The sequence below is a fragment of the Cavia porcellus genome, unplaced genomic scaffold, assembly GCF_034190915.1.
Source record: "Cavia porcellus strain 051 isolate PalLab524CR breed Dunkin Hartley unplaced genomic scaffold, mCavPor4.1 scaffold_18, whole genome shotgun sequence".
NCBI classification, from domain to species: domain Eukaryota; kingdom Metazoa; phylum Chordata; class Mammalia; order Rodentia; family Caviidae; genus Cavia; species Cavia porcellus.
In genome coordinates this window covers 20,006,694-20,019,253 of record NW_026947501.1, presented here as the reverse complement: position 1 = coordinate 20,019,253, position 12,560 = coordinate 20,006,694, and the positions used below count along the sequence as shown (strand labels likewise).

Sequence of the window (12,560 nt, the reverse complement as noted above, 5' to 3'; positions counted from 1 at the left end):
TAGTCACTTAGGTAATGTTGATCCAACGAGGAAGCACGACACATGGCAAGTGTGCATAGAAAGAACAAAGACTCTTCCTAGAAGGGATGGGTCAAGGAGATCTTGGTCCCCCAGCCAGGTGAGTGATGCCTATTTAGAATATCCATCATTACTGTTTATTCCTGGGGAAGTATCTAGATATAATCCCTTCATCTTTGTCCTGAGACCTGGCCTTCCACAAATGCACCTCTATCTACAGGTGTGTTATGGTCTCATATTTCTACCTGACTTCACTGTGTAATGCTGAGAGAGAAGGTCAAAGTAGTGCCTATGCAGAAGAAGCCCCAACGGATGCAAACCCTTTACTTCTCCCAAGGCTCAGAGAGTGACACCAGGATTCACCCTTTACCACAAGAAAGTGGGCAGAGACTCACTATTATACATCAGAATGTGCCACCTGTTGCAGGAAAATCTCCTCGTGAGGCCAGATTTGTACTCCTAAGAGAACTGCCGGTTCCTCTGTGCTTCAGTGAGCCCAGCTGTTAGGCAGCTATAACAAATTTGGTTGTTTAAGCACCATCAGCCTGATAAAACAGGAGTTTTTCTGGGGCCCGGTTAGGCTGGTTGCAGCAACAGGAACAGTAGGGCTTAATAAACTGGTAGGTGGGGGGAAATGGTCAGTGCAAAGCTTGTGCGCTGCAGTCTGGGTGTCAGTCACCGGTCTGCTATGACTTTATATCCCCATGTTGGATATATGGATATAAAGTAGGGCCAGCTTGTGGTTTTAATCAACCAAGTTCTGGGCTCCCCCCACACACACTTTTTTTAATACTGGGAATTGGACCCAGGACCTTCATGCTGAGGTCTATCACCAATCCTTTCTTATTTTGAGACAAGGTCTTGCTAATTGCACGGACTGAGCTATACTACATAGTGAAACTCTCAGGCCAAAAAATACAAAGTGAAAGTTTTGAACAATAAAATACAAAATTATAAGGGCTGGAAAGATAGCTCAAGCATGCACAAGGTCCTGGATTTAATTTTCAGACAGAAACTCACTACACAGTTCAGGCTGGTCTCAAGCTCATTTGTAACCCAGGCTGGTCTCAAACTTGGAACGAGCCTCCTGCCTCAGCCTCCCAAGTGCTGAGATTACAGGCATGAGCCACCACATTCGGCATCAGAAAATAATTTTTTTTTAATTCAGAAAATAATTTTTAAAGAGCACCCTACCACTGTTAAACCTAAGACATATTAATTGTGATGTCTTAATTCTCTCTAATACTAAGTCCATGTTCAGCTTTCTCCACTTGGTCTCAAAAAAATTTTTATGCCCTTAGCTTTTCCCTCCAGGGCTAAAACATGTGTGACTCATTTTTAAGGCTCCGGCTGTGACCCAGAGTCATCCTGTGTGTCCTCAAGCACACACCCAGGTAATGGTGCAGGACCTCTGGACTCCCTTCCTCCCAGAACCTTCTGGTGGGACCTGACCCAGCACAGAGGAGATGCTAATTGAGACCCAGCCACCAGCACTGCTGTGCCCTGGTCTGCCTGAAGGCATGTTTCCTCCAGTACACTTAAAACAGAATCCTCAGGCTGCCTGTGGAACGCGGTATGAGTCAGCTCCGCTCGGAGGACAGTTTAGAACTTCCTGCTGCTTTGCAGGAGGCGAGGGCTGAGAAGGGCTGGGACTGCCTCCCAGCTCTGCTGGGGCCCTGCTCCAACCTCCAGTGTTTACCTGCGGAGGGCTGCAGATAGCTTCCCTGCGTCTTCTGCAGGGGTGTGACTGGTTCTGTGGACTTCTCTCCAGCTAGTAAGGCTCTGGGCTCAGGTGCAGGTGGGGCCCAAAGAAAGAAACAGTTACTTGCTGCCCTCTGAGGTCCTACCAGCCACCTCTCCAGTCATTTTTGCCCCTCGTTGAGCCGGAATGCTGCTAGAATATCTCAACAAGAAAGATGTTTGAACAGCCCCAGGCTGAACAGTGGGGGAGGACACAGGAGTTGAGAGGGAGAACCAGCCAGGGGGAGAAGGAGAAGGATGGAGAACGAGCAGCATAGGTGATTGGCTCTCTCACTTCTTCACAGACATCTATTTGGTCACTCTCTGTACATTATATATGCTTCATACATTTTCCTAACCTAGTGAATCAAATCTAACTTTTATTTACCCGTAACCACATAGCTATGTTATATATATTTATTTGTCTTGATTTTGGATGAATTAACAGTTGCAGGGTTGCTTTTCTGTATTGTGGAGATGTTCCAGAAGCATCTTTATATGTAAAGGTAACATATAAGACTTTTTGTAAATCACAGAGTTACTTTCAGAAGAACTAACGAAGGTATTATGTATGCCCCAGCCAATCTGTTTCAAAACTTTTTGTACCATGCTGCTCAAGCATTCTTATCACTGAGACTGCTGTGCTACACACCCCTGATCATTTTTCTTTTCTTCTGAGATGGGGTCTTGCCGTGACCCAGGCTGGCCTTGAATTTTCAGTCCTGCGGAGTAGCTGGGATTACAAATGTGCACCATCACACCTGGTGGTTGTTCAAGCTTCTAATCACTGCTGCTTTGCACTTTTAACATCCCAAATCCTGCTCTGAAGTGGCCCAGTGAGGCTGGAACCAGCTCGAGGATGCCCTGCTCAAAAGCAGATTGCCAATATTTGGCTCCATTCTGAAGCCTGTGGGCTCTCCTCCTTCCTCACCCTGAACCATAAACTGAGCGGACAGCATGAAGTTGCGCTGTGGGGGAGTCTGGCAGGAAGGCCTGGGGTGGCGCCTGGCTGCCCTTCCCTCCCCAGTCTCTGCGCTCTCCTGTTTATCCCTTGGTGTCCTGTGCACCATATGATCTGTTTGTGTTTATTTCCAGCTTCTTCCGAGTGGTAGCAAAATCCCTCTAAGCCGCCCTGGTCCCACCCTGGTAGTTTTGGAATGCTCAGACGTTAAGACCTGTTCTTCACACGGCATATTCTCAGCATCATCAGGAACAGTTCCTCCAGGGCCCACAGGAAACAAGCATGTGAAATGCATGGAACTCTTCTCCGTTTGAGTGGAGGAAGAGAGGCGGAAAAGACCTTTGGGGAGGCTTGAAACACAGAACACGTAGGAGTGAACCATGCGTTCTGAAGGATGAAATTCAAAGACACTCAGGATCTAGTCCTGGCTCTGCCACAAGTGTGCGTTTTCTACCGTTTCTCCGTTCTTGCTTTACTATTTGGTGTATTTAAAAGAGTCCTCAGTCCTCCTAGAGTAAAGAATGTCCAGGGAGGTGTGGCAGGACTTGTTCTGTCTCCCATAGGTCTCTGGCTCTTCGAACAGCTGAACACAACAAAAATCCCATGTGTTCTAGCTGCCCTAGAAGGTCCTATGCGACACCTGCATGCAGCCTTTTATCACTTTCTGTAGTGCTGGGAAGGACAGATCAAGTGGTGGCTAGCATTCCGGCACCATGTTGAAAGATGAGTATGTCCTGCAGGCTTTCAGTGCTAAAATCAAAGCCATCCTGGGGAAGGCATGTAGGGTACTTTTAGGTGGATGTGAACTGACTGCTTTTTGTAATGAGGAAATAAAATTTACCTCCAAAGCATCGTGTTTATCTCCAATCTTCTATCTTAAGTCAATACAGGCTAATCTGTGTGTGCTGAATAAATGACGAAAACCCAGTGTGCTGAGTTTATGATATAGCAGATACTGCGCTGCAACGTGCAAGGGTAAGCCGGGCGTGGTGGTGCATACCTGGCATCCCAGCACGTGGGAGGCTGAGGCAAGAGGATCATCACTATGAGTTTAGGCCAGTCTGGGCTACATAGTGAGTTCAACATCAGTCTAAACTATACAGTGAGACCTTGTCTCCAAAGCGGGGGAAAAACAGCAAAAAGAAAATTAAAAAAGAAAGCCCTTCTCCAGGTTCTCAAGTCCAGTGGCAAAGATGATATACGAGTCTAAATGCTAAAATTTATGGTACAGATTGGCTCAAAGATAAAAGCAGATACGCTAGACTTCACTCTGTCTTGGGTCTTTGTGTGGCACTAGACAGGGATGAAAATTCTATGTAAATTCCAAGGTTTGGTGTTTGTGTGTGGTAAAACCATAGCTAGTATTAACACTAGCTGCTGTTCTTGATTACTGTTCTTTGTAAGGAAGAGTCAGCTCCTGCGTTGGGGTGAGATTTCCTTTAGACTGGTGAATTAGTTCAGATGGATCCCTTAGATTGAGAGTTGGGAACATAGCTTTCCTCTGGATCCCTTGGTCTTGATTGATCCATCATTATTTGCCCCATTTTCTTCCTATTCATCTTCTCTTTGGCTGCTTGTATTATTAAGCAGTTTTCTCATTTAGCTTTACCAATCTACCCCTCCTAGAGTTCTAGAACTTCAAGGACTAAGCTAGTTTGAACCCTATTTTTTCTAGACAGGGAAATTCAGGTACAAAGAAACTATTCTACCCAAGGTCAAACAACTTGTGGCAAATCCAGCCCAATGCAACTGCCATTCAGTAGAACAGATGTGGCAGGATGTTTCATTCTATGAATTGTGTGCCACTTACGTAGATAAATGATTAAAGAGTGTTGTTGAGAGTTCTCAAAAGAGATTTCCATTTGCAGCTGAATATCTGTGTATCCGGCTGACAAACAAGATGCCCTCCATGGGGACAGTTGCTTAGTGGGAAGCTTCCCTGGTTTTAGATAAGTTGTTTGTTTGTTTGTTTGTTTGTTTCCGTGACCAATATCAGGGTGAGTGGTAGCTTTGTCTCCTGAGAACTGTTCCTGGAATTACACAGCCCTGAAGCAGCTTTGTATAAAACCCTGAGCTGGGTTGAATGGCAGGCTTGGGTCCAGCACACTCAGCCTGTGTGGTGATCCTACTGGTGTGAACCGCATCCCAAGTAGTGAGCATCCAACCATGCACATGTCGAGTGAGATCTCACCGTGTTCAGCCTGGCAGATGCTGAATACATTAAGTGGGTCACCCTTTAAAGCACTTCCTTTATCCTTTCTCCAGGTTTTCAGTCAGCCTAATGCCTTGAACCTAAAACTCTACTCTAGAGCTGGCTTTCTCTCTGCAGCCCAAATAATCTGGAGAAGTCAAGCTTTGCGCTGATGGGTGCTCAAGACCCTGCTCCAGGTTTAGAGCGGAAATCAGTCTATGTAACATAATGTCCCAACAAATCTCAGACTGCATTTGCTTGCTAGTTCAATTCCCTATCTGCCTCTACGTAGGCCACGAAAAACATTGCGGGTGCAATATTGTGACCACAAAGAGCACCCACACAGAATCGGCACTGGGGGAATGTGAGTTTTCTTTGCCTTTTTCCGAACAAACCTGGGCTGAATCCCCAGGCCTAACTTGGAGTGGCCGTCACATCATTGGATCTTTTGTTGTAAAAAACAAAAACTACTTAGCATAGTAGCACATGTGCATTTCATCAGCACGGAGCTGGCTCTAGCCAAGCCGAGCGTCCCCAAATTAACCACAAGCTTGGGAGAGAACTTTCATCCGTTTTCCTCTTCCATCAACCACTTAGACTTCAAGGAACACGACTGAAGACTGAGGTGGCTGGAGGTGAGATTTGTCACTGTGTTTACCACCTCCGAAGTGCTGTTCTCTGTAGGTAACAGAAATCTGCCTCTGTCCCCTTCCCTAACCAGCTCAGTCACTCTTTCAGTATTAACACAAGCATTTCTCTACTACCTTGACTGCTTAGAGACGTTGGTATCTGTCAGGCAACAAGTGGCCACAGAAACACATTGTGCCTATGTAGTACACCTTCCATTTCATCTCTCACTCAACAGCTGGCTAGGGCTTTCCTTTTCAACAGAACATAATTGAAGGCTCTTAGAACAGTTTCTTTTGTTCAGATTTCCCCTCCCAGAGACCAGCTCCTGCCTCTTCACCTGCATTATCCATTAATGCAGTGGATTGTTTCCCCAAATAAACAAATTTTTCTGCCAGAAAAATACACAGTCCAATTGGATACAAGGATGCATCTTGGGACCACTTTTAAGACGCGCCTTCATTTTCCTGGGTTGGCCCTCGGTCTCCTCCCTGGGTTCTTTGTCAGCAGCGGCCATGTTGCTGCAGCCCTGATTTCCCTCACAGCCTTTCGCTGCTTGATTAATCCCGCATCTCCAGCTCTCTTGCAAGCATCCTTGATTTCTGTTCATTCTTTCGCCTCTTGCTTCTGTCTGGGGACACATGTGGTTTCTTGGGGAGGTGAGGCTTGCTGGGGATTCACACACCACAGCTGTTGCACTAAACTCTCAATGGGGGGAGGGACCTCTCTGAGTGGGCAGATCAGGAAATCGGCACCACAGAAAGATCAACAGGCAAACTCAAGCTCTGTAGGTTTCCCCACTTGCCATGAGACAAAGAGCTATACGTTTTACATTATAAAGAAAGCTGGAGCTAGGCTCATGTGGTCCAAATCACCATAAATAACACATATATCTGTTTGTACATTAAGGATGTAGTGCATGCCTGTAATCCCAGCACTCAGGAGGCTGAGGCAGGAGAGTCACCGTCAGTTTGAGGCCAACCTAAACTATATAGTGAGACCCTGTCTCAAATAATTTTTAAAAAATTTTTAAAGGTTCATTAAGCAGAGTAAGGGAACAGTGACTAAAACTTCTATACAGAAAAGACACATTCAAGTTCTTCACCCCCAAATGTTGATCATCAGGATCAGTAAATTTTTCATGAAGGTGTAGTTAATAGTTTCAGCTTTGGGGACCATATGTGCTCTGTCACAGTGGCTCACTCTGTCGTAGTAGACAATGTGTAAACAGATGAGCATCATGGCTGCCCACAGTTTGCCTACCTTGAGAGTCTGAAGTCATAAAACCATAAATTGCATAAACTGAAGAGGGTTCTATACACAGTGAGGCTCCATGCTAATAAGTATTTATTGGGGATAGTCAGAATTATCCATTCAGAACAATTTGGGGAGGTTGCTCATGGTAAAATACCCATTTTATAGATAGTGAAATAGAGACTTTGAGAGGTTAAAAAATATAAGTAAAAGCAAGACTGGATGTCTGATCCAAGACAACTGACACCAAGCTGAGGCTGTTTCCTATACAGTATTGCATACATTGTTCTATATGTTTGCTGTCAGCCAGCATTTGATCTTTAACAGTACAGCAAAATACAGATAACTGCTAAAAACGCTTACACACTGATGCATAAAAAAATTTAAAAAAATAAGTCTTTCAGAAATTTACTTAGAAAATAGGCACCATGTTGACTCTGCTTCCCCAGCTACCTTTGTTTCTTAATTTCCAAGAATCAGTGCAAGAAAGTGAATAAGTGAAGCTTGGGAGCTTAGAGGCAAAAGCACATTGTGACTGACTTCCAGGATATAAGACCCAGTGCTTTGGGGGGGTGGAGGGCAGGATTACCATGCTGGCCTGAGCTGCAGCCCAGGATCCATCCCCATGGCTTTGGGGTCCTTAGATGCCACTGATGGTGGCATCAGCCACTCTAGCCTGGGCAGGGGAGAGAGGGTAATTGTATAGTCCAAGTTGTTTTCTAACTAGTGATCATTAGCACAGAGGTCAGCTGGAGAGACATACTCACTAAAGATGGCAGAAACTGAGTTTGGATGGCTGCAGGCAAAGCTCAGGGGTAGAGTACTTGCCCAGAATGTTTGACATCCTGGGTTCAATCCTCAGCACCACCAAAAAGCGGGGTGGGGGTGGTGGTAGATGTATTGCTATAAGAAATAAAATGCATTTTCATGAAAACCTCAGTAAAAATCATTTTTAAAGTGTCCCATGGCTTCCAGTCATGTTTTCTAAAGTTCTCTTCAGATTCACCAGGGCAGTGGCAGGTAGGGCGGTGGAGATGGGGTTTCTGTGGTCAGAGACATTCCGAAAAGCAAAGGCCGAGCAGACTTAACATTTTGGTCCATTCTTTGTGGTTTAAGTGCTTCAAATGGGCGGGCATGTCAGCAGTACCGACTGTGGTGGTTATTAAGCCCATACATAATTTTGGGGATTTTTTTAAAAAATGAGTTATATATTTTCTTTCTTATGCTTGTGTGTTCAACTTTGTCGTGAGGTATTTTATATTTAGAGAAAATATGTGTGGATATGAAGAGCTCCTTGCAACCTTGATCCCCCATTTGTTAACATTTTACCATATTTGCTTCTCATTCTCTGTGCACATTTGTATATGTCCATACATTACTATTGCTGTCGTTTTTATGTGTTTAAAACATAAAACACATAGTGAGATCTGAATTATAAAATTCTTTAATGAACGATTTCTTTAAAATCGTTATCGAAGCTCCTCAGACAAAAAAATGTATTCATGCCTCCCATTTCCACCTGTTGTGGATTTATTAAGATAAATTATGATTCGTAAATATGTGAAAGGTCATGAATTGCAGGAGAACATCGCAATAAGGCTTTTAGCTTGCAGCCCTGATGAGGAAAGGTGTTGTCAAAGCCAAGAAATCTTTCCAAGCCCTCCTGGTCAGGCTGAAATTTGGTGTGGTTTGGGGATTGTCCCCACTTTTGCAACTGTTACACAGTTTGGGGTTTGTTGTTGGCCGGTGGGGGACACAGGACACGGCAGAGGTTCTGGGCATCAGTCAAGCCTCTGTATTTTGTTTTCGGTGGTGATTTGTCATGCTTTCAGAGCACATCCACAAGGACAGTTTTTGAAGTGACATTTGGCTTCAATAGTGGTTGCATTCACCATACACTGGAGCTTCCATATCTGGACTTTGTTGTGTCCTTCTAGCCGCGAAGTCAAAACTCTCTTCCTCCTGCAGATGGTTCAAGTCACCCCCTTCTAGCTTGAAGTGAGCCGAGCAAACCCTGGCACCTGACGGAGGCTGTGCTGGTGTGGGGACTCTGGACTTGACTTACATAACCTCTCACGGTGCATTTCCAAAGCCATAAAAGGAAGCTGGAAATGGTCACCTCTCCCTCACAATGTTAACATTGAGCTCGTGAACAAGGCCAGGACTTGTGTCCTGAAAGACAGCGTGAAGAAACAATCACCACGCAGGCTTGGGGGAGGAGGTGGCAGGCGTTTGTTCAGGGGTTGAAGCAGCCGGCACCAATGGCCTTGGGACACTGGAATCCTGCCTTCCACCAGAAAGCTGAACCAGCCTAAAGTTCAGCTCCCCCACCCACAGGACGGGACGAGCAGCCCTATGAATGGGACTGCCTGCCTCCTCCCCCGCTCACGTGTGTGGTAGCGTTATGCCTAACTAGAAAGCATCTTGTTTGGGTACAGATTAGATTTTAAGGAGGGAAAAAATACATAGCATGTGAGTTTTTTGTTAGGAAAAATTCAAGCATATGCAAAAGAGACAAAACTACAGCCAGCCTGCATAGATACTCACCACACAAACACAGCAATTTATGCAGACTGGCCACATAGTCACACCCTCTCTTTTTGTATAATTTTTTGTTAAACTATTTATAACATGTTTCAGATAACATCTCACCCATAGTATACTTCAGTATGTCTCAGAAATGACACACAGTGCCAACAGCCCCTAACAAAATTCATCCGAGGACCACAATTTTGATGTGTGCTTTTTTTCTTAACTCTTGCAACTGGGTAACCTCACAACACAAGAGTCAGTAAAGTCCCTGCCTATACTGGTCCATCGGATAGATTCTGAGAGGACACTCACACTCAACTCTGCACAGCGTGATTTGGAGATGGGCGACCAGCTCACACTTGTGGTTCTACCCACTGATCTCAGGTATCTAGCGGTGCTCTTTGCTTCCTGGGTACTTCACATTGTCATCCATGATTGATAATCATAACTTACAGCAATTTTTAAAACAATATTTTAATTGGAAAAAAGCATCTGTCAGCTGTCAGGCGTCCAGTTTCCACTTTTGAGAAGCAGGATGTTGAATGTGAGTAATGACACAACAGGCCTATAAAATGCGGACTAACCCTCGGATGACTCACCCAGTACAATGCAGTATATTTGTCAAGGAGACTGAATCATATATGGGGGAAACCACTTCTCAAGCAGCCAGCTGGTTCTCAGGTCAGCAAGAGACGATCCATTTTTATCGGAAGCTTTATAGTAGCAATAATGCTAATACCCAGCACTCGGGCTCTACAATGTAGAGGACATGGCATCACCCAGCAGGTATGTGTTTACTATTTACGTAAACTTTAATTTCTCCCCCTCCTCTTCTGCCTTACCTTTTCCATGTTTGCTTTAAACGGTTTTTTTGCTTTTCATATTTTTAAGGGAGAAAGCCCACTATAACTGTGAAGAACCAAAATGTGTGTGTGTGTGTGTGTGTGTGTGTGTGTGTGTGTGTGTGTGTGTGTGAGTGAGTGTGCGCCCATGTGCAAGGACAGATAGGTGACCACTGATCTGGTAATTGACACTGAATTCAAGATGCTCTTCTTTTCTGGAAATAAATGTCTCCTTAGGTATTCAGAGTAAAATTATTTTAACTCATCTCTTTTAAGTCCTGATTCTAAAAAGATGCTTCCTAGGAAACAGCTTGCAGGAGTGATGGATCTTTTGGATGGGTTGCTTAGCACTTACAAAGCAGAAGAGACCTAAAGGAGGTGGTCCTGTGTTTACCATGTATTGTGTGGGTTTTTTCTCATGTTGTGCTTTTTTCCTGCCTCCACTGTGCATAACTGAATGCAAGAAAGCTTTATTCCCCTTCTAAGTGAATATATTTGTTTTTTGAATATGTTTGTTTTTTGAAGATCACAGTTTGTTTATACTGAATTCATGCATTAACTTTTCCAAGGTGGGAGAAAGGATAGTGGAGGTTTGGTAGCAGCCTTTAATTATAGCTTTCACATGATCAGAAGGCTCATTCTGCATAATTGGGAGGCTGTGTCTGCCTGTCTGACCTTCTCTCTCTCTTCACTCACTAAATTTAAACAATGCCTGACTAGTTAAGGCACATATCTTGTTTATTTGAGTATATTAAACATTCCTCTGTGTGTTGACAGTCTATTCAGTGTCTCCTCGTATTTTTAAAAGCTACTTTTTGAGTCCTACTTGTTAGGGACAGATGCTTTAGTTAGTTTATAGCAGTGCTATTTATGTTTTCCTGTCTTGTCTGTCCAGAATGGCTGGGTCAGGACCTATCATACAAGTGCTCACAAATTAGCCTAAGATCTAGCATTAGTGGTAAATCCTGCTAACACTTGGACAGCATGAAACAAATCTAGGGTTCCCAAGCTGGAAAAATAGGCATTTCTTTCTTGTAAAGTTCATATAGTAACTTCTTTCCCTTGAGGTGTGTGAATTTTAATCTGTTAATAAATGTATTTTATTACCTGATTTCAGCATATTCCGAATATTCACATAACTTGGAAGAGAGTTTGTGTTTCTGTTTTGTAGATTAAGGAGGGGTGTGTTGGTTTTTTTTTTTTTTTTTTAAGAGGTTAATTTGTCTTTGGAGACAGTACCATCTCCAAATTTCATTAATTTTACATTCTATAAATGAAAGCCACCTGTTATGCTGTAACATGCTAATTATGGCAAAGGACAATAATGAGGAAGAGCAGTATTTGAAATATGTGGGGGTTTTGCTAAGAATTTTCCTGTGCACATCTGTAGTGCTTATTTTTATATGCATGTGTGTATACATCATATATAGTGCATATTTAACCACAGCATTTGGTGATATTAAAAAATATTTCAGATTCAAAATGAGGGACTTCTCTGTTCTTTCTCATTCACAAGTGTTTTTGTTTTTTTTAAAGTTGTGGAATGAAAGCTGCCTTAAAATTAACTGGAACTAAAGCTCAAACTTTGCAATCTTATAATAAATGAGGTTCTCTCGCAGTTTTGATCAACTTAGGATTCACTTTGTCAAAATTTATTGGAAAAATAATGTGAATAAATGTTATTTTGAAGGCAGCATAGCTCCTCATTTTCTCTGACTTCAATGAAACATTTGTGTGTGTGTGTGTGTGTGTGTGTGTACTCACTTATTTTTCTTTAGGTTTTGATTTTGCTTTCTTAGACAGGGTCTCACTATATAGTCTAGGCTAACCTTGAACTTGCTATATAGTTCAGGCTTGCCTTGAACTTGTGACAGTCTTCCTGCCTTAGCCTCCTAAGTGCCAAGATTACAGGAGTAGGTTTAGTTATATCAGTTATTTTCCTCTTTGAGGCCTACGGAAATGCTTGTAGGCAGGGTTATAAAAATCATGTATGTGGCACTGGGTCATTGCACTGAGCTATATCCCCAGCCCTCTTTTTCCTTTGTGACAGGTTTTTATAGGTCACCCTGATGTCCTGGCTGGGCATGACCTTGCAATCCTTGTGTCTCAGCTTTCCAGAGTGCTGGGACTACAAGATTGCTCCACCACGCCCAGTTTGAAAACAGTTCTTTATTTATTGGTGTTTTCTGGGATGTCTCATTTTCCCAAGATATGTGTCCTTGAGACTAACTCAGGTCCTGAGTTCTCTCCAGGGCCGCACACATTTCTTCTAGCTCTGCATGTGGGGTTTCTGGACCACTGAAAACAGTCATAATCCCCTGCTGGGCTCCTCTCTTGTCCCCAAGGCCTCTTTGCTGTTCAGCGCTATGAGCCATCAGTCCAAAGTGAGTGCATG

General features: G+C 43.7%; 1 protein-coding gene across 2 annotated transcripts in view; it reads left to right on the top strand.

Annotated features, from left to right (window-relative positions):
- Spred2 (sprouty related EVH1 domain containing 2) overlaps positions 1 to 12,560 on the top strand; it is a 117,279-nt gene that overhangs the window by 53,503 nt on the left and 51,216 nt on the right. The window contains exon 1 of one of the 2 annotated variants that reach the window (XM_063229526.1): positions 9,891 to 10,109. The exons of the other annotated variant lie outside the window; for it this stretch is intronic. Within the exon in view, the coding sequence (XP_063085596.1) occupies positions 10,093 to 10,109 (17 nt within the window). The 5' untranslated portion in view covers positions 9,891 to 10,092. Of the gene's footprint in view, positions 1 to 9,890; positions 10,110 to 12,560 lie in introns of those variants that run through there. 2 annotated transcript variants of the gene reach the window in all.